Here is a 20,001-nt window from a genome sequence, read left to right on the forward strand (position 1 = left end):
GTACACATAGTGTAACAATCCGGTGCGACCTTAGCTGATTTGAAAGTTGGAGTGTTTTCTGTTATTTACTTGTTTCGGCAGGAGACGGATATCACATTTTTGTGTTTTTTTGTTTTTTTTTTGTCACGGTGTGATGTGTTAGAGTTTTGCTCAGACTGCCACACTGTTGCTTAGACAGGAATGCATAAGTCACATAAGGCACTACCATTTAATTGCTCATGCTGAATATTGAGGATCTGCTTGCCGACTGGAGTGTCTTTCAGGTGTGTGAAAGAGGAAAATACTGTATATACAGTAACATATTCAAGTTAAAATAACCTCTCTCAAGTTAAATCTGAAACATTGTACTGACCTGTAATTAAAATTGCCTAAAATATTTACATTAACTGTGGCTTTAAAAATTGAGGAAAAAATATCCTTTATTTAAGACTTATTTTAATAACATAGTGCATTAGTTGTTTGGCGGTTATGCAGACCGCCTGGCCTCTCAATAAAGTCAGCCAAATGTCAGTAATACCCCATGCTCTCATTCACTGAAATTTCATTTGAAAGTAAAGACATCACCTAGGAATTTGGCCATATTTACTTAGGTCATAAATGCTAAAAAAAGGTGTTTTTTAAGCCATACATGGTTGCTGGCTGCAGCTGATGGAGAGCACGTGTGCAAGTGTATACTTTTAATGATCTGAAATTTATAAAGGAACATTGCATGGGACCTGGTGGATGTACGGTTTTATAAATTCATTTTTTTTGTGTGTGTATACTGTTTTCGCCTTTCTAGCTTACGCAGAATTTTAATATAGATTCTGAGCAAGGTTTTTTACAGGAGGCCCCTTTGGTTTAACTTTGAACTTGAAATAATGTTAGTGATATCGCCACTCATTAGAAGATTTTGTATTTCTCAGTGTTCATCTTTTCCAGAATGTAGTAATCAGGGTTTGGTTAAGAAAATATATATATATATAAATATATTATATATATATTATATAAAAAACACGCTTTAATTAACTTAAAAAGTTTACTGAAAAGTAAAAAATAAGTCTCTCACACATCACTCAAAAAATGAAAGGTGGGCGTTTTTGCTAAGATTTTAATAAGTGTTTTTTGAATGTTGATTGATGAAAAGCGCCCACACTTTTATTTTACAAGTGATGTATGAGAGACTTATTTTTTACTTTTTAGTACACTTTTTAACTTAATATAAGTGTGGTTTTTAAAAGTATTTTTTTATATATATATTATTTTCAACTTTTTAGTCTTGGGTTTGTTTTAGTATAATTTTGAAATCAATATTTTAACACTTCCTTTAATATTTCTATCCGTTACTAGCGCCTTCTATTGGTGAACTCTTTAACTATTGACTATTGACTATTTAACTATTGAGTATTTCATATATAACTATATGAAAATTTCATTTCTTAATTGATATGGACTAATTGATCAATTAGAGAAACTAATTATTGATTTGTGTATTATCGGATGTGAGTAACTGTGCAAAATTTCACGTCATTTGGACAATAGGAAGTGGGTTAAATATTGATTACAAGATTTATACCAGACATCAAACAGGTGAAGTTAAAATAAGCGTGGTAACAAAAAGAACAGAAATCAGTTTGTAACATTAAGGTATCAATGAATTTTTCTAGGAGCAAATTAGGAATGTCTTTCAGTCAGAACTTCAAAGTCTTCGCAGTTTGAATGTGACTGTAATGACTATGCATGTCACAATACCAGAAGTTTTGTATAAAGTACCAATAACAATTCAATTTTTCAGTTCTCGATGCTATGGCAAAAAAAGAAACCTCTGTTATTCAAGTAAACAATATTATAATTTTTTTAGTAATAAAATATGAAATTTATCAATACTAACAGTAACAATGGCTTAAAAATACTGGTATATCCATCAAGTCATTAGCCAATTATCTTTTAAGCAAGCTAGTACTGGCATTCATAAATATCAAAATAAATGTCGAATATTGAATTTTAATGAGTGATACACTGGAAGAATCCCCATGATTAACATCATTGGAGGAGTGGTGTTATATTGGGGGGATTTCAGTACACTGCGGTGGGCTGGAACCCTGCCCAGGGTTTGTTTCCTGCCTTGTGTCCTGTGTTGGCTGGGATTGGCTCCAGCAGACCCCAGTGACCCTGTAGTTAGGATATAGTGGGTTGGATGATGGATGAATGAATTTCAGTACAGGCTTTATAAAGAGTGATATCATCATGTACTATCTGATTTATCATGCTATGTGCACATTGTAAATTTAGTCTCTGATACTTTCTGTCCAGCATCTGAAGGATACTGCTTAAAATTGATACTAAGAATACAAGTTAAAGCATTTATTATATCTGTACTGTTGAATCAGTGATTTCCAAGATAATTCAGAATATTTTAATTTAAGTGAACTCTTTAAAACTGTTTTTTAGAGAATCATTCTGTTAGGTTTGTAACATTTTTAAATTATAAGGAATTTTCATCATTAGCTTGTTAAAATCTACTAAAAATTAATATTTAATGGAGTCAATTTGATTGAATATCAGATGTCACAAAGCTTTAACTGTCTAAATCTCCTCCACAACCCCCCTTTGTTACATTTCTACAATCTAATACTTTTAATGTAAAATCAATCTTGTAAGTTTTACCTAATTCATTATTTCTGAATTCTTGTAAAACAGTCCTTATTTTGCTGTCTTCAAAGAATCATCTGTGATTTATTAAACTTTATTGCTTAGCTTATTTACAAATGCAGAGATACAGAATTAACTTAGCTTGTATTACCGGGAATCAATTAATCTCAGCCATTTAAATATATTATATAAATATATTATTTAAATATACCATTTATATATATGTTCATCACATTTTAGGAGGTTATACTCATGAACATTCGTGTGCTTTGTAATGCCAAGACACTAAATGATTTTTTTTTATACTGAAAAACAGAGCACCTCATTTAATCACCGCTGCAGACAAGCCATATACAGTAGCAACTGTTTGTCGATTTTTACTTGCTACAACTATTATAAGCATTGCTAGTGTACAGTTCCCCCCACATCCTACAGTGTTATATGCAGAATTGTGGATGCATACAAGGTTTCCCCTAAACCCTGCACTTTATACACTTTTTGGAAAATGGAAGGATGCTTGGTTAGACGTGTAGATGTGCGCTTTACAATCAAAGAATGAATAAGAATAGTCTGTTACATTATTGTGCAAGGCAATATTAAAAAGCACTTAATCTCATCATCATTGCATCTCCTCCTAGAAATTTGTGACAAGTTAAATGATTGCAACTCACATCTGATCACATCATTGCAGTCTCAAAGCAAAGAAGAATCAATTTCTGAACTAACTCCAATACAAGATAAATGTTTTCAATAACCAAAGTCTTTGTGTTTGCTTTTTTTTTTTAAATAATAAGCATTATTCCTCCAGTTGTGCACTGAAATTCTCCTGTCTTGAACACAAAGCATTTCCATATATACATTACGCCATTTTTCTTTTTGAGATATACACTGATCAGTCAAAACATTAAAATCACCTGCTTAATATTCTGGAGGTTCCACTCGTGCTGCCAAAACAGCTCTGACATGAGTTGAATCATGGACTCCACAAGACCTCCAAAGGGGTCCTGTTTTGTCTGGCACCAAGCTGTTAGCAATAAACCTTTTAAGTCCTGTGAGTTTTGAGGTGGTGTCTCCATGGATTGGACTTGTTTTCCATCACATTGCACAGATTTTCAATCGGATTGAGATCTGGGGAATTTGGAAGCCAAGTCAACATCTTGCGCTTTTTCGCTTGTTGCTCAAACTATTCCTAAACAATTTTTGGAGAGTCTCTAGGCGCATTATCCTGCTGAAAGAGGCCACTGCCATCAGGAAATACCATGTTCATGAAGGGGTGTACATGATCTGCAGCTGTCTTTAGGTATGTGGTACATGTCCAAGTAATATCCACATGAATGTCAGGACCCAATGTTTCCCAGCAGAATATTGCCTAGAACATCAAACTGCGTCTGCCGGCTCGCCTTCTCCCTATAGTGCATCCAGCTGACATCTCTTGCCTAGGTAAATGACACCCATGCATCCAGCCATCCTCATGATTTAAAAGAAAATGTGATTCATCAGAGCAGTGCACAGGGCTGGGCATTCCAACTAGTCTGTGGCTATGCAGTTCCATACACAGCAAGCTATCATGCAATGTGTGTTCTGAAGTCTTTTTCTCATTTCCAGCGTAAGGTTACTTAGCAATTTGTTCTACAGTAGCTGTTTTATGGGACTGGATCAGACAGGCTAGCCTTTGCTCCCCATAAGCATCAATAAGCCTTGGGTGCCCATGAACCCCTCTTGCCGGTTTGCTGCTTGTTTCCTCAGACAACTTTTTGTAGGTACTAACCACTGCTTATCTGGAGCACCCCACAAGACCTGCCATTTTGTAGATGCTATGAACCAGTCATCTAGCCATCATAATTTGGTCCCTGTCAAAGTTGCTCGGATTCTTACGATTGCACATTTTTTCTACCTTCCAACACATCACCTTTAAGAACTGACTGTCCACTTACTGCCTATTATATCTCACCCCTTGACAGGTGTCATTGTAATGAGATAACCAATGTTACTCACTTCACTGGTCAGTGTTTTTAATGTTTTGGCTGATTGATGTACATGTTCATGTGGTACTGTGTCATCACTACTGTGTGTCATTTTCATACATAGCTGTTAACTCACCTTTTTTTCTCACATTGAACATTCCAGAGGAATTTGTCTACTTGCAGTTTCACATGAGTATATTATAAACTTTCAAAGCTATGTCATGTTTTTGGAATTTTTGTACTTGGCACTCGAATTATCGGTTCTTGTGACGTTCCTAGTAATGATAAGAGTATAAGGTTTTGTAAGTTTCATTAGGTAGGCCTTTCTAAAATTACTTGAATTACTTGGTGATATCAAATTATATGACTAGGATTCGCTGGGGATGACTGATTACACAATTCCGTCATGTTCTTTTGTAATGCTTAAAATCTTACTTTGCTCTATCGAAGTACCACTAGGTTATCTAATTATAGCAGCTAATCAATGTGAAACACAGCATATTACCAAGAAGATCACTGCACAAACTAACAACGACCATCTCTGCTGCCTTCGGTGTTTTTTGAACCTCTTACAATTGCACTTGACTTTCTTCCCTTTTTGAAGTTGCCATTTTTCTTCACATGTGTATATAGTGCACTTACAGTTGAGATCTTTTAAGTCCTGTAAATTGTGAGTTGGCTCCTCCATGGACTGGACTTGTTCTTCCAGCACATCCCACAAATATTCGATTCGATTGAGATCTGGGGAATTTGGTGGCCAAGTCAAAACATTCAGCTCTTTGTCTTGTTCCTCAAAACATTCCTAAAAAATTTTGTAGAATTCCTGGGTGGATTATCCTGCTGAGAGAGTCCACTGCCATCAGGGAATTTTGAGTTATTTGGCTGTTATTTCTTGAAGACACAAAGCCCACCACTGTGACTTGTAATTTGCTACAAGAAAATGAAACCAGTGGATTTTTAGGAGCTGTTAGAAGTGCTGTTACTGGGTCATGGGCAATGTCACACTTCATAATTGATTGTAACAGGCATGTGATGTGACTGTTTTCAGCTTGTGTCAATTATCTTAAGATTTCATAATTAAGTATCAAAAGAAATGTCAGGTACTGTGAAGCTGGCCAAAGGGACTTACTTTTTGCTCTTAAGAGAAAGTTTTTATGGAATGGCTCAGATCAGTGGAGCTGGTCATCAGAAAATGCCCTGGGATCATTTATATAAGAAGCATAAGAATTGACTTATGTTGGGAGGCCATTTGGTCTGTCAAATTTGTTTAATAAACTAACTTGTCCAAATATCCAGATTCTGGACAATATTTCTCACTTCAAGTAAATGTATTAAATTACATACTTTAACATAAAAATAAGACTGACTTAAAGATATGAGAAAGTTATCTTTTCAAAATTCTGATGATGTACATGTTTTTTTGCAGATCCTTCATAAATGTTGTTATACAAAGAAGGGTGAGAAACAGAAGCCATTGATTTATGTAACCAATCTCTTAACCAGAGGTGGCTTTAAATTAATGTGTACATGTTGCTTTTTCATCACTTGTTTACTGTTCTGATTCAAAATGAGCTGCAGCTAAGTCACACTGCTCTTTGGATATTCTATACACAGGAGTTCATTCACTCACGAACTTGCTTTTAGTACTCCATTTCTGTAAAAGGCCTTTAGTAGGCAATTTACATCAAAACCACCACAGGAGGAAATGTCAATGAATTGGCTGCTGCTCTGCAGGACACAGTTAATTGTACTTGTGACTGTTCAGCTCAATTATGTACCTTTTAAGTACTGCTTAAACAAAGGGGAGGTATTAACAAGCTGATTGAGGAGACTTAATGGAGTTTTATAGAAATGAAATGTATTGCTTCAGATCATATTTAAGTATACACAAGTTGGTGTCATAATAGCATTGTGATGAATGCTGCTGTCTTACAGGTTCAGAACAATTAGAATGCCAGGTTCTTCCCGATTCTCCCAATGTCGTTGTGACCTTTCCTTGGGCATTGTGTTTTCCTGCTTCATCAACAAAGATCTGCACAGTAAGGTCATCTGAAACAGCTCATGCTGCCTTGTGAGATGCAATAAATATTTGGGACTTGTTAAACACCAAACCATATTATGCAAGTCTTCCCCTAAGAAAGGAATACTCCACCCAAAATCTATTTTTTTCAATGTGAAAAAAGTGCATGGAAAAGGAAATTCTCACGTGGCTCACATTGCATCATCCAAATTTCCGTTATCCATTTGTATGGTTAAAATATGCATTGTGATTTTTTTATTAAAAAGGTATTAACTAGCAACAGCTCTTGTCGGAGACGGTTAATTGAATAGTTAAAAATATTTGATATCCTTTGCCCTACGTGTAACTTCAATGTATTTTCCTCTCTATTTGCATGTGTCAACTTAACCAGGGGGGTATTCCAGAAAGCAGGTTATGTGACATACCCGGGTAAGTTTAAGGGTAAGTTAGTGGATAACCTCAACTTTCGGTACCAAAAACGGAGGTAACTTTCTGGGTATGTATGTAACCATAGCAGCTTACTCTCTGAAGATAACCTGCCACCGAGCAGGTTATGTTCCAGGGTAAGTTTGTTTCAGAAGGTTACTGAGCATGGCGTGCCCTTTTGATGACGATCCTGTGGACGTGGAAGCACAAATTATCCGAGGTTTTTTCCGCCGGGAGAGTAATAAGACCGCGTATTGATGTCTTCATTTCCAAATGATTTTTTAAAAGAGCGTTATCGGTTTTCAAAAGAATCGTTAATCTACTTGACCCATCTCTTGGCACCGCATATTGCACATGTCACAAACCGCGGGTCTGCGCTTAGCACAGAAAACATTCTGTGCATAGCACTTCGGTTTTTTGCCTCAGGGCATTTTTTGTATAATGTGGGCGATGCAGAGCATGTGGGAAAGGCAACTGTGTGTAGAGCCGTTCGCACAGTATGTCTGGCACTGAAACACTTCTTACACACGTTTGTACAGTTCCCTGGCCATAAACCTCTGCGTGTAATTAAAGAGGAATTCCACAGAGTGGCAGGTTTGTCCTTTGTAGTAAAATTCATGACGCATATTTAATATGTAGTCATACTATTTATATCTATAGATGTATTCATCCTGCACACACACTTGATACTTCCCTATATGACTTTCTATTTCAGGGTTTCCAAATGTAATTGGGTGCATTGACGGCACCCACATTCCTATTAAAGCTCCTTCAATGAATGAGGGAGACTATGTTAATAGGAAATCTATTCATAGTATCAATGTGCAGGTAAGAACTGGATTTTGTGTCCTTAATTTTTTGCCTTGTTAAAATCAGTAAACTCATTACAGTTTTCCACTTTTCAACCACAGGTAATATGTGAGGCAACCCACATTATTACTAATGTTGAGGCAAAATGGCCAGGATCTGTGCACGATGCCAGAATTTTCCGCGAGTCATCATTATGCCAGACATTTCAGCAGGGTATGTTTCGCTTTATGAAATATTGTTTTTTTTCCTTTGCACTATATTTGTGTTGTACACTTGAATCATTACAGGACAGTACAATGGTTACTTGCTGGGGGACAGAGGATACCCTTGTCTGCCCTGCTTAATGACACCCTACCCTGAACCTGATCCTGGACCACAGACACGCTTTAACCTGGCTCACAGCCGAACACGGGCCAAGGTGGAGATGACCAAAGGGATCCTCAAGTCTAGGTTTCAGTGTCTGCGTGGGCTCCGGGTCAGTCCAGAGAGGGCATGCGACATCATAGTGGCTTGTGTTGTGCTTCACAACATTGCCACTATAAGAGGAGAGAGCCACCCTCCTTGTATTGAAGAGGAACCCCTACAGATTTTTCCATACAACAGAGATGGAAGACTTTTGAGAGACAGGATTTCTCAGAATTACTTTTATTAAATTGTGTGCACTGGTCTGCGGTGTGGTTCATTTCTTTATTTCCTGAAAAACAATGAAAGTGAAATAAAATGTGTTTTTTGTATTACATTGCTTTATATATATATATATATATATATATATATATATATATACACACACACACGTTTAACATGCAACAGATTAATAATCACACAAGTTCTCACCTTAAGGCGATGCTCCAGTAATTCTATTTCTAATGTTGCTTTTTTTATGGATAGCCTTTTCGCCTCCATTTGAAGCTGTATAAGGTCCGTCTCCATGTCACTTTTTCTTATTTGTTTTTGAAGATGGACCTTATACAGCTCCTTTGCTGGCAACTAGGAAGCCAAAAATAATTAAATGAATGAGATTCTGTCAGACAATAACATTAAAATATGGACAAATGCACATAAATTCTTACACTGCTTAGATCGTGCATTGAGGTTGAAGGACCGTCATCTGTGGGCAAATCCCCAGGTATGTACTGTGAAAGGACAATGACAGTTTGTTACTCTAATGTAAAAAGGGGGCATGCATTATAATGGTATGCATCATACCTCAGTGGATCCACCAGCATTGTCCACTTCTGTCACAGCAGATGTGGTCTCTTCATCGTCATCTTCAACCTATAGAGGAAATATGCAAGTATACATTATCTGGCAAAAAGAAAAAAAATATCTAAAAGCAACTAAAGGTACCTGACAACAAAACACTTACAGCTGTGACAGACTGTGCCCTTTCTGTAGGGTCCAATAATACAATCCCTCTATCAGTGTCTATAGGAAAATACAACCCATTAAATTCTCAATATTATCAAAGAAAAACCAAAAATGCAGGAAAAAAACATGTCACAGTAATACAACTAAGCACACAGTAGCCTACACAGCTTATGCAGTTCAATAAAGTCAGCCTGCATAAAAACATTAAGCATGTTGAAGAAGCCTTTAAGTGACAGAGATAGTAATTTATTAAGTCATATAATGAAAACAAATCATAGTGGTAAACTTACATTTCACCATGCTACTTGTGGTGCATGGTGTGTGTGACGAAGTGCCCCCTGGAATGCCAGCAACCACTGGTCGCCCTTTATTAAGGGACAGAGCTAGCTCCTCAGATGGGGTGAGGGGAAGTGGTGGTGGGGCCCCGCCAGTTAGACGGGCTTCAGCTTGCTTTCTATTAGCTACATGACAGACAGAATATACTAAATCGTGTTTAATCAATAGTTCAGTGATCGTGTAATCAACTATTACCTTTTTGCAGTATGTTTTTATGTTTCATTTTGACTTGCCTCAAAGTTCTTCTGCATCCAGACGGATTACACCTTATTAAATAAGAAACCATATATTCCTAGTCAATACACATTGTTATTTTAACCTAAAGAAATGAATGGCAGGAAAAGTGAATGCATTCAAAGTGATTTAACAGTGAAAAGGGTGCGGAAGGGGTGTTTCATTATTTTACAGTATAATAAAAGGGAGGCGATGTCAATTTTGCAATTTAATACGCTCACGCATTTACTCTGTCCGTTATTTTTTGCCAAGCCAACTCTCTTTCTTTAGCCGATGCAGCCGTATTACTTTTTTTCATTATGATAGGCTTGAATTCTTTAAACGCCTGCATTAACACCTCCAACTCCACCTCTGTGAAATATGCCGCTCGCTTTTTTTCTCCTTGATCTTCCACTTGGACTCGTGAAATCGGCGATCCATTGAAAACGTCTTTATGTATGCACGGTGCACGCGCATTAACTCTGGGTAACCAGTAGGAGGTTGATTGAACTTACTCTTCTCAGGTGTTTTGGAACCGACATACTCATGGTATGCGGGTTTGGGGTAAATCAACCCAGAGGTTATGATTTACCAAATGGTAAGTTAACCAAGCTTTCTGGAATACCCCCTGTGCTCCCTCTCGCATGCACATTCCTGTAAAGCCTGCTTCTCAGACTGTCGTCATTTCAAGGCACCTTTCTCTCATCCTCTCCCATTCTATAAGTCCCGTCTTTGAAGGCGACTCATTCAGCACATGCCTTTACTTCTGCTTATGTGTCTACCACTCACTCAATATCATTTGCTAGCTGGAGTGGCATAATGCATGGGGAAGCTTGTTTTCTGTACTAATGAATCACACTTCACTATCTGACATTCTGGTGAATGAATCTGGGTCTGACAGATGCAAGGAGAATGTGACCTTTGGTCCATATAGAGCCGACTGTAAAGTTTGGTGGGGAAGGCATTATGGTCTGGGCTGTTTTTCAGGGTTTGGGTTAGGCCCCTTCATTCCAGTGAAGGGTTCTGTTAGCGCTGCAGCAAACAAAGACATTTTAGACAATTGTGCATTTCCAACTTTGTGTCATTTTCTGTCCCACCACAACAGTGCCCCAGTTCATAAAGGCATGGTTTGATGAGTTTGGTGTGGAGAAACTCAAATGACCGGGACAGTACCTTGACCTTAACCCTGTTGGAAACCTTTTTGATTAATTGGTACAATGATTGCAAACCAGGTATTCTCATTCAACATTAGTCATGTTGATCTCACAAATGCTCTTTTGGCTGAATGGACACAGTTCCCACAGATACACTCCAAAATCTTGTGAAAAGCCTTTCCAGAAGAGTGGAGGCTAGTATAGCAGCAAATGAGGAGGCAATCCCATGTTAATGCTCATAGTTGTGGAATGGAATGTCCAACGAGTTAAAGTGAGTGTGATGGCCAGGTGTCCTCAAACTTTTTGTCAAATAGTGTATTTGTTATGGCTAATCTGTTACTAGGACAAAAATCTGATAAGATGTCAATACTCACATTCAGATCAGACAGAACAGTCTTCCCAGTCATCCCCATCCAGGTATCTTTGGTATTTTCCATGTGAGCGTTGAAGTTTCCCAGTAGGACCCCAGACTCAGTAGGTGGTATCCTTTCAGGCACTGCATTCATTTTTTCTAAATAGGCCCAAATACTTTAAACATATTTTAATCAAAAGCACATATATTGAAATTACAGTCAAAGGATTCATTTTTTCAATTAAAATTTGCATTTACATCATTGTCTTGTTCATTTCTAGCAATTCTCAACTGAGTGATTGGCTCTCTTTGTTGCAGAAGAGTTCAGTGCCATGTGTCAAGGTCTAGTATATCTGAACCTGTCCCAGCCACTCCTCCCTCCTGACTACCATCACTCTTATCCCACAACCCCCAAAATAACAGGTAGCTACAAATTCTCCTTAGGACTGAGTATAGAGAACAGTAGACATTTCCCCATTCTTACCAATAACATTTCTGATGATGGTGTTATTTAATTCTTAAATGTACAGTATGGGGCCTGCTTCTAAGGATATGTTTGGAATAATTGCCATTTTCACTCTTAAATTTTCTGTCCTCTGCTGTAAACATAGTCAAACCATCCCTGCAAAGGATCTTGGCAATGACCAATCACTGTGAAAGACCCATTTGGTACATTAACATTATCCTCTTTTGACTAACAATTGATTGTACCCTTTCTTTTAAGCTATACCTGAACATTTTTAAATTACAGTATCATAATAATCATTAATGAGGGATTTTCTATCACACATAGCTATACTGTTAATAGAAACAAATAAGAAGAATAAAATTAAAAATTTTGAGCAGGTGGTTTTGGATATTGTGTTCACTGTCAGGGACAATATTTAATTTCTTACTAAATGTATTTAGTCCAATGAACAAAAGGCAGACAGAAGATATCAACTTTTTAATGAAAGTTGAACCTTCCTATTGAATAATAATGTTAAAATAAACATTAACTAATACACATTTGGGGAACATTAAACGGAGAGGTGGAGCCAAGAAGAATGAAGAAATTCAATGCTCCAGTGATTACACAGCATCCTTCAGAGATCCTAAATAGAGCAGATAAATAAAACGGCAACATGCCTGTGTAAATCGGAGGCCCTGCCCATCTGAGTACAAATAAAAAAAATAAAGCAGCTGGGTAACACAAATGGGTAATAGCAGACCATTAGCCACACAGAATAAATTAACAAATATTAAGATACACTTATCAATATCACTGGATGTAGATGCAAATGGAAAGAATTAAACAAAAGGAAAGACTACAAACAGAAAAAAAAAACAAAATAAAAACTACAGATAGAGACCCTCTTGAAAATGAAGATGTGTGATAGGTCACAGTTGCCACAACAACAGCACTTATATAGGTTTTTTAGGGTCATTATAGACCCGTGTACTGAGTATAATAAAATTCTTGCTAGCATGTGCTAATTAACATTCATCACATCACCATACTCCTGCTCCATGATACCTTTTGTAGTACAATCTTACTTATGCATAATGTGCTTCAGTATGAATTCAGTTTGTAATTCAAAACGAAATTTTGGTCTAACATAACTACATAAATGTGTTATGTTTATTAACCATACTAAATTTAATTTAAGAAAGGACTATAACACCTACTGTATGCCTTCAAAATGTTGTATGTGGTTTAATATTAAGTCTATAGCTTTATGCTATGTTTACAGCCAGGGTTTATTCCTTGGCTTATTTTTATCATGAAATGGAACCTTAACAAATGCAGAATGGGTATCCATCCTTCCACCCATCCATCCATCCATCCTCTTCCGCTTATCTGAGATCGAGTCGAGGGGGCAGCAGCTTGAGCAGAGATACCCAGACTTCCCTCTCCTTGGCCACTTCTTCTAGCTCTTCTGGGGAAATCCTGAGGCGTTCCCAGGCCACCCAGGAGACATAGTCCCTCTAGCATGTCCTGGGCCTTCCCTGGGGCCTCCTCCCAGTTGGACGTGCCCAGAACACCTCACTAGGGAGGCGTCGAGGAGGCTCGGGCATCTGATCAGGATACCTCCTGATCTGACTCCTCTTGATGAGGAGGAGCAGCGGCTCTACTCTGAGCCCCTCCCGGATGACTGTGCTTCTCACCCTGTCTTTAAGGGAAAGCCCAGACACCCTGCGGAGGAAACTCATTTCAGCCACTTGTATTTGCAATCTCATTCTTTTGGTCACTACCCATAGCTCATGACCATAGATAAGGGTACCTCACCATAGATGAGGGAACCAATTCAGAGAGAGCTGAAGATCATGGCCTGATGAAGCAAACAGGACAACATCATCTGCAAAAAGCAGTGACCCAATCCTGAGTCTATCAAACCGGACCCCCTTAACACCCTGGCTGCACCTAGAAATTCTGTCCATAAAAGTTATGAACAGAATCGGTGACAAAGGGCAGCCCTGGTGGAGTCCAACTCTCAATGGAAACAGGTTCGCCTTACTGCCGGCAATGCGGACCAAGCTCTGACACCGGTTGTACAGGGACGGAACAGCTCTTATCAGGTGGTCCGGTACCCCATACTCCCGGAGCACCCCCCCACAGGATTCCCCGAGGGACATGGTCGAATGCCTTTTCCAAGTCCACAAAACACATGTAGACTGGTTGGGCAACCATGCACCCTCCAGGACCCTGTTAAGGGTGTAGAGCTTGTCCACTGTTCCGCGACTAGGATGAAAACCACACTGTTCCTCCTGAATCCGAGGTTTGACTATCCGACGGACACTCCTCTCCAGAACCCCCGAATAGACTTTTCCAGGGAGGCTAAGTAGTGTGATCTCTCTGTAGGTTGAACACACCCTCTGGTCCCCCTTCTTAAAGAGGGAGACCACCACCCCAGTCTGCCAATCCAGAGGCACTGTCCCCGATGTCCATGTGATGTTGCAGAGACGTGTCAACAAGGACAGTCCTACAACATCCAGAGCCTTCAGGAACTCTGGGTGTATCTCATCCACCCCCTGGGCCCTGCCACCAAGAAGTTTTTTGACCATCTCTGTGACCTCAGCCCCAGAGATGGGGGAGCACATCTCCGAGTCCCCAGGATCTGCTTCCTCATTGGAAGGCAGGTTAGTGGGATTGAGGAGGTCTTCGAAGTACTCCCTCCAGCGACCCATAACGTCCCGCGTCGAAGTCAGCAGCACATAATCCACACCATATACAGTGTTGACACTGCACTACTTCCCCCTCCTGAGATGCCGGACTGTGGACCAGAATCTTCTCGAAGCCATTCGAAAGTCATTCTCCATGGACTCCCCAAACTCCTCCTATGCCCGAGTTCTTGACTCAACAACCACCAAAGCCGCATTCTGCTTGGTCTGACAGTACCTATTAGCTGCCTCCAGAGTCCCACAGGACAAAAGGGTCCAGTAGAACTCCTTCGTCAGCTTGATGGCATCCCTCACCGCAAGTGTCCAACAACAGGTTTGGGGATTGCCTCCACGACAGGCATCGACCACCTTATGGCCACAGCTCTGGTCAGCCGCCTCAACAATATAGGCACGGAACATGGCCCATTCGGACTCAATGTCCTCCACCTCCCTTGGGATGTGGTCGAAGTTCTGCCGGAGGTGGGAGTTGAAGCTACTTCTGACAGGGGACTGCCAGACGTTCTCAGCAGACCCTCACAACACATTTGGGCCTACCAGGCCTGACCGGCATCCTCCCCCACCATCGAAGCCAACTCACCACCAGGTGGTGATCAGTTGACAGCTCCGTCCCTCTCTTCTCCCGAGTGTCCAAGACATGTGGCCACAAGTCCGACGACATGATCACAAAGTCGATCATCGAACTGAGTGCCTAGGGTGTCCTGGTGCCAAGTGCACATATGAACACCCCTATGCTTGAACATGGTGTTCGTTATGGACAATCCGTGATGAGCACAGAAGTTCAATAACAAAACACCGCTCGGGTTCAGATCGGGGTGGGGGGCATTTCTCCCAATCACGCCCTTCCAGGTCTCACTGTCATTGCCCACGTGAGCATTGAAGTCTCGCAGCAGTACGAGGGAGTCCCCAGAAGGTATGCCCTCTAGCACCCCCTCCAGGGACTCCAAAAAGGGGGGGTGCTCCAAACTGCTCTTCAGTGCATACGTACAAACAACAGTTAGGGCCCGTCCCCCCACCCGAAGTCAGAGGAAGGCTACCCTCTCATCCATCGGGGTAAACCCCAATGAACCGGCTCCAAGTCGGGGGGCAATAAGTATGCCCTCACCCGCTCGGCTCCTCTCACCGGGGGCAACTCCAGAGTGGTAGAGAGTCCAGCCCCTCTCAAGGAGATTGATTCCAGAGTCCAAGCTGTTCGTCGAGGTGAGCCCGACTATATCTAGCAGGAACCTCTCTACCTTGTGCACTAGCTCAGGCTCCTTCTCCTTCAGAGAGGTGACATTCCACATCCCAAGAGCCAGCATCTGTAGCCAAGGATCAGACTGCCAAGGTCCCTGCCATCAGCCACCACCCAACTGACACTGCATCCAACCTCCTTGGCCCGTCCCATAGGTGTTGAGCCCATGGGAAGGGGAACCCACATTGCCTCTTTGGACTGTGCCCAGCCGAGCCCCTTGATTGCAGGTCCAGCCACCTGGTGCTCGCCATCAAGCCCCACCTCCAGGCCTGGCTCCAGAGTGGGGTCCCGGTGACCCACGTCTGGGCAAAGGAAAACTTTTTCTAAAATTTTTTATTCTTCATAGGAGGTTTAGTTGAACCGCTCTTTGTCTCATCCCTGAATTAGGACCAGTTTGCCTTAGGTGGCCCTACCAGAGGCATAAAGCCCCGGACAACAGAGTTCCTAGGATCATTGGGACACGCAAACCCCTTCACCATGATAAGGTGGCGGTTCGTGGAGGGGAGAATGGGTATGGGGCTTTCAAAATAAGCCAAGCACAGTAGGAAATTGACTAACCTGTGGGGTATTGCACAAAAGTAGAATTAAGAAAGCCAGGATAACAGAACAGTCGCGGCTTGACCTAGTTTAATCAGTGCATCCTGGCTTAATCCGTTGCACGTTTGCTGAGCCAGGATGAGAACGCGCGGATATGTTAAGCCAGGTGTATATAGTTTGGATAAATGCGCGTTCATGGTATTCTTAAAAAGATCACGAAATCGATCACAGAATCACCGATGCAAAATGGACAAAACCCGTGCGGCATACTTTTCGCCTAATGAGCAACAGCTTCTTATGGAAACGTATGAAGAAGTGAAACATATAATATGTAAAAAAGGCAATACAGCTGCTGTAATAAAGCAAAGAGAGAATGCCTGGCAAACAATAGCGGACCGATTGAATGCGTAAGTAGTCCAAATAACCAGTGCTCCACTGAAACCCTCATAATTACAATTCAAGGAGTTACTTGTCATTTTCAAAAATAATTGTATACTTTGCCTTAAATGTGTCCAGTGGACATGCATTTAACATGAAGAATAATTGCAAACACTTACCCACTATATGCATCTATTTGATATATTTAGTTTATTTTATGTCTCTAATGTGTTTAATCCTTTTACTCTTATCTATTTGTATGTAGGTTTTGTTTCTAATTAATTTGATGTAATCTATAATCAGATAATTTGCTCTATTTTTATCCATCTAATCTATTTTATCATTTGTATCTTTCTATTCCTCTTAAAGAACAAACATGTCTGGCCAAAAAAGGACTTGGCAGCAAGTCAAGATTAAATACAAGAATATTTTGCAGGCTGGTAAGTGACTTGTTTGCTGAGAACATAGGTGACATGTTTGCTGACATTTTATTATCTGTGCTGATTTTAGCCATAAAAAAGAAAAGTCATATTACTGGTACGGGGTGGCCCTCCAACCCAAGACTTCACCCCAGCAGAGGAGCTGGCCCTGGACTTAAATAAAGGGAAGCCAGTGATTGAAGGGATCCAGGGAGGGACAGCCACTGACTCTGGCCCAGCAAGGGATACTGGCCTCTTCATACAATGTACATTATTGCCATACTACTGCGCATGGAAAATATTAAAATCCATTTATATTTTGTTATGTGGACTGTGTGACTTTGCTTTACCTTGCAGTGGCTGGTAACACTCTTACACTTTTGGATCCCCCAGACTATGATTTGCCGGTGAGTATTCTTTATTAAATCATTGGCTTTGCGTGTTCTGTCAAAAATATCAATACCAGTAATGAATATGGCAGAGGGAAGCCACATCTACAGCAGTGGAGTGCACTTCTGCCGATGATGAGACCGTGTCGTTGGACTCTAGAAGGCTCGAGGTATCATGTCAATTTTGTGGAAATGGACACATTTTTAAGTTTATAATAGATAAGAAGTCAGGAAGTGGTACTAATAGAAAATATCATTTGTTAAAGGATCCTGACATTGGGCAGTCTGATAAGCAGCCTGGTAACATAGTGAGTATTGCCTAAAGTAAATTTACATTATGCAAAAATTGTGCTATGCTAACAAAAAGGTGTTCACAGAATTCACAAACTGTCAGACATCTCTACACAACACATCTTAAGAGACAGATCGAGCTTTCAGAAGTCAAGATTGATGTGAACAAAAGAAAGCTGCAGGACATGGACCTTGACATGCAAATTAAACGCAAGACACTGAGGAAACTAGAACTGGAAATCCAGAAACTACAAACAGAAGTAAGTGACTTCAGTTCATACTGTAACCATGACTGTAACCCAATGTATTAATCATCATAATTTGTTCTGTCCACAGCTCCAAGCTGACAAGTGATAACAGCAAAATAATAAAAGAAAAATATTCCAAAACCATTGTGGTCTTCTACAATTTTTATGACTGTCAGGTACACTTTATAGTGATCGATCCAGTGAAGTGGAACTAGAATTTGGGAAGATAACCACAGTGTGTGCTACTGATGCCAAATAAAATGCATGTACACATGAAAAGTTATATAGCCTACATTATCCTTTATTAAGGGATGGGCTAAATCAAAACTAAATTAACTGAAATAATTTGCAATGTATTGTTCTCTAACAAGTCTACCATTTCTGTTATCTGGGAATATGGCAGCATTGTCCCAATCAACATCCAAAGCAACTCTGGGAGCCCTTTCTTTTCTTAGGCTGGCAATATTGTGCAGCACTGTGCAGGCAACAGTCACGTCGCATGCTCTGTCTGGGAAGACCCTCAGGTGGTGCAGGCACTGAAATCGGGATTTCAGGAGGCCGAAGGTCATTTCAATTCGAGCCCTGGTTTTGGCATGGGCATGGTTGTAAGCTTGCTGTGCTGGGGTTTGGGGGTCTGTAAGGGAGTCATCAGAAATGTCTCACAGGCATAACCTTTGTCCCCAGCAGCACACCAGAGAACTCACCTGTGAATACAAAACATAATTCTTACAAGTACTGTACTCTTGCTGTTCAAGGTGCTTAAAAAATGGGGTGGTTTACCTAGAGAGAGTCTCTGGTAAATTCTACTGGCCGAAAGATTCTGGAGTCGTGGACTGAGCCAGGCCACTTTGCCTCTAAATTTGTGATAAGGCAGTCAGCATCACAGATCATCTGTAACAATATATAGCCTATTAAGGTAATTTAATGCACAGAATAATTATGTAGCTGACAGTAACCATTACTTATTCTTACCTGAACATTGACACTGTGGAAGGATTTCCTGTTCACATAATCTCCCTCATGTGCCCCTGAGGGGCGTTGGATACGAATATGGGTGCAATCCACTGTACCAATTACATTAGGAAAAGCTATAACACAAAACAATGACTGTCATACTGTGACTGTGCTAATGTAACATTTTGTAGTAATCTGTTATTATTCATGTTACCTGCAATCTTGTAGAACTCCTCCTTGATGTGGATGAATCTTCTGTGGCCAGGAAGGTGATAAATATGTGCACAAGAGATTTCAATGCCAGACTTACTTTTCTTATTGTGCGGCAAATAGTGGCTTTATTGAGGTTTTCTGCATCACCGACAGAATACAGAAACATGCCACTTGCAAAGAATCGCAGTGCTATGCAGACCATCTGTGGGACAGTGAGAGCATGGCTCCGTGCGGTCCTGTGCTGTATGTTTGGACCCAGCAGCCTACACAAATATCTGATGCCATCACTTGAGAATCTGTACCTCTCAGTCAGATATTCGTCTGAAAAGGCCAATGGGTCTGCCCTATCTCGGAAGACTCTTTCATGCCTGAATGCTCGTCTGAGTATTAAAACTTCCTCATCAACTACATCATTCAACAAAGGGCAAGCCATTGTGGATAGGAAACACACAAATCTTTAGTCTATATATACTACGTATTGACCTCGTTACGGACTTAATTGAAACCACATTTGCAAATTGAGGAGCCATTTCTTATTATCTCATCAACTGCAATAAAATATAATATATTGATATTTTTTATCATTCAACAATACATTTCTACTGTATACTTGCATATATAGATATACATAGTCTATATTCTATTTCACATATTGTATAGTATAGTTCTTTTGCACTGTGTTGGCATTCATTGTGGACAGCAAAGTAATAATTGCTCAGGAAAATGTGCTTTCCTCACTGGGTGTTTTAAATCTCTTTAAATCTCGAATAATATATATATTCATCAAACCTCTGACAGTGAAATGAACAGCAGTTTTCAATAATAACTAAAATAACAGTACGCATAAATAGATGAATGACAGTATATCTAGTTTTTTAATGCAGGACCATGAAATGACTAAAACA

The 20,001-nt window shown here is 40.0% G+C and overlaps 1 protein-coding gene, 1 long non-coding RNA gene and 1 pseudogene across 2 annotated transcripts in view; 1 reads left to right on the top strand and 2 right to left on the bottom strand.

Moving 5' to 3' along the window:
* LOC120524425 (putative nuclease HARBI1) overlaps positions 1–8,467 on the top strand; it is a gene marked incomplete at its 3' end in the record, with an annotated part of 50,477 nt that extends 42,010 nt beyond the window's left edge. The window contains exons 2-5 of the mRNA XM_039746278.1: positions 7,007–7,044; positions 7,757–7,869; positions 7,953–8,064; positions 8,139–8,467. Coding sequence (XP_039602212.1) covers positions 7,007–7,044; positions 7,757–7,869; positions 7,953–8,064; positions 8,139–8,467 — 592 coding nt within the window. The remainder of the gene's footprint in view (positions 1–7,006; positions 7,045–7,756; positions 7,870–7,952; positions 8,065–8,138) is intronic.
* Positions 8,468–8,475: 8 nt separating this feature from the next.
* LOC120524251 lies at positions 8,476–9,234 on the bottom strand. The gene is made up of 5 exons (XR_005632791.1): positions 9,218–9,234; positions 9,058–9,126; positions 8,922–8,984; positions 8,686–8,838; positions 8,476–8,545 (listed from the first exon to the last, which is right to left on the bottom strand). It is a non-coding gene; the product is annotated as an uncharacterized LOC120524251 (long non-coding RNA).
* Positions 9,235–18,375: 9,141 nt separating this feature from the next.
* Positions 18,376–19,478, bottom strand: LOC120524252 (annotated as a pseudogene).
* Between the last annotated feature and the right edge of the window lie 523 nt (positions 19,479–20,001).

The sequence above is a fragment of the Polypterus senegalus genome, chromosome 2, assembly GCF_016835505.1.
Source record: "Polypterus senegalus isolate Bchr_013 chromosome 2, ASM1683550v1, whole genome shotgun sequence".
Lineage (NCBI taxonomy): Eukaryota > Metazoa > Chordata > Cladistia > Polypteriformes > Polypteridae > Polypterus > Polypterus senegalus.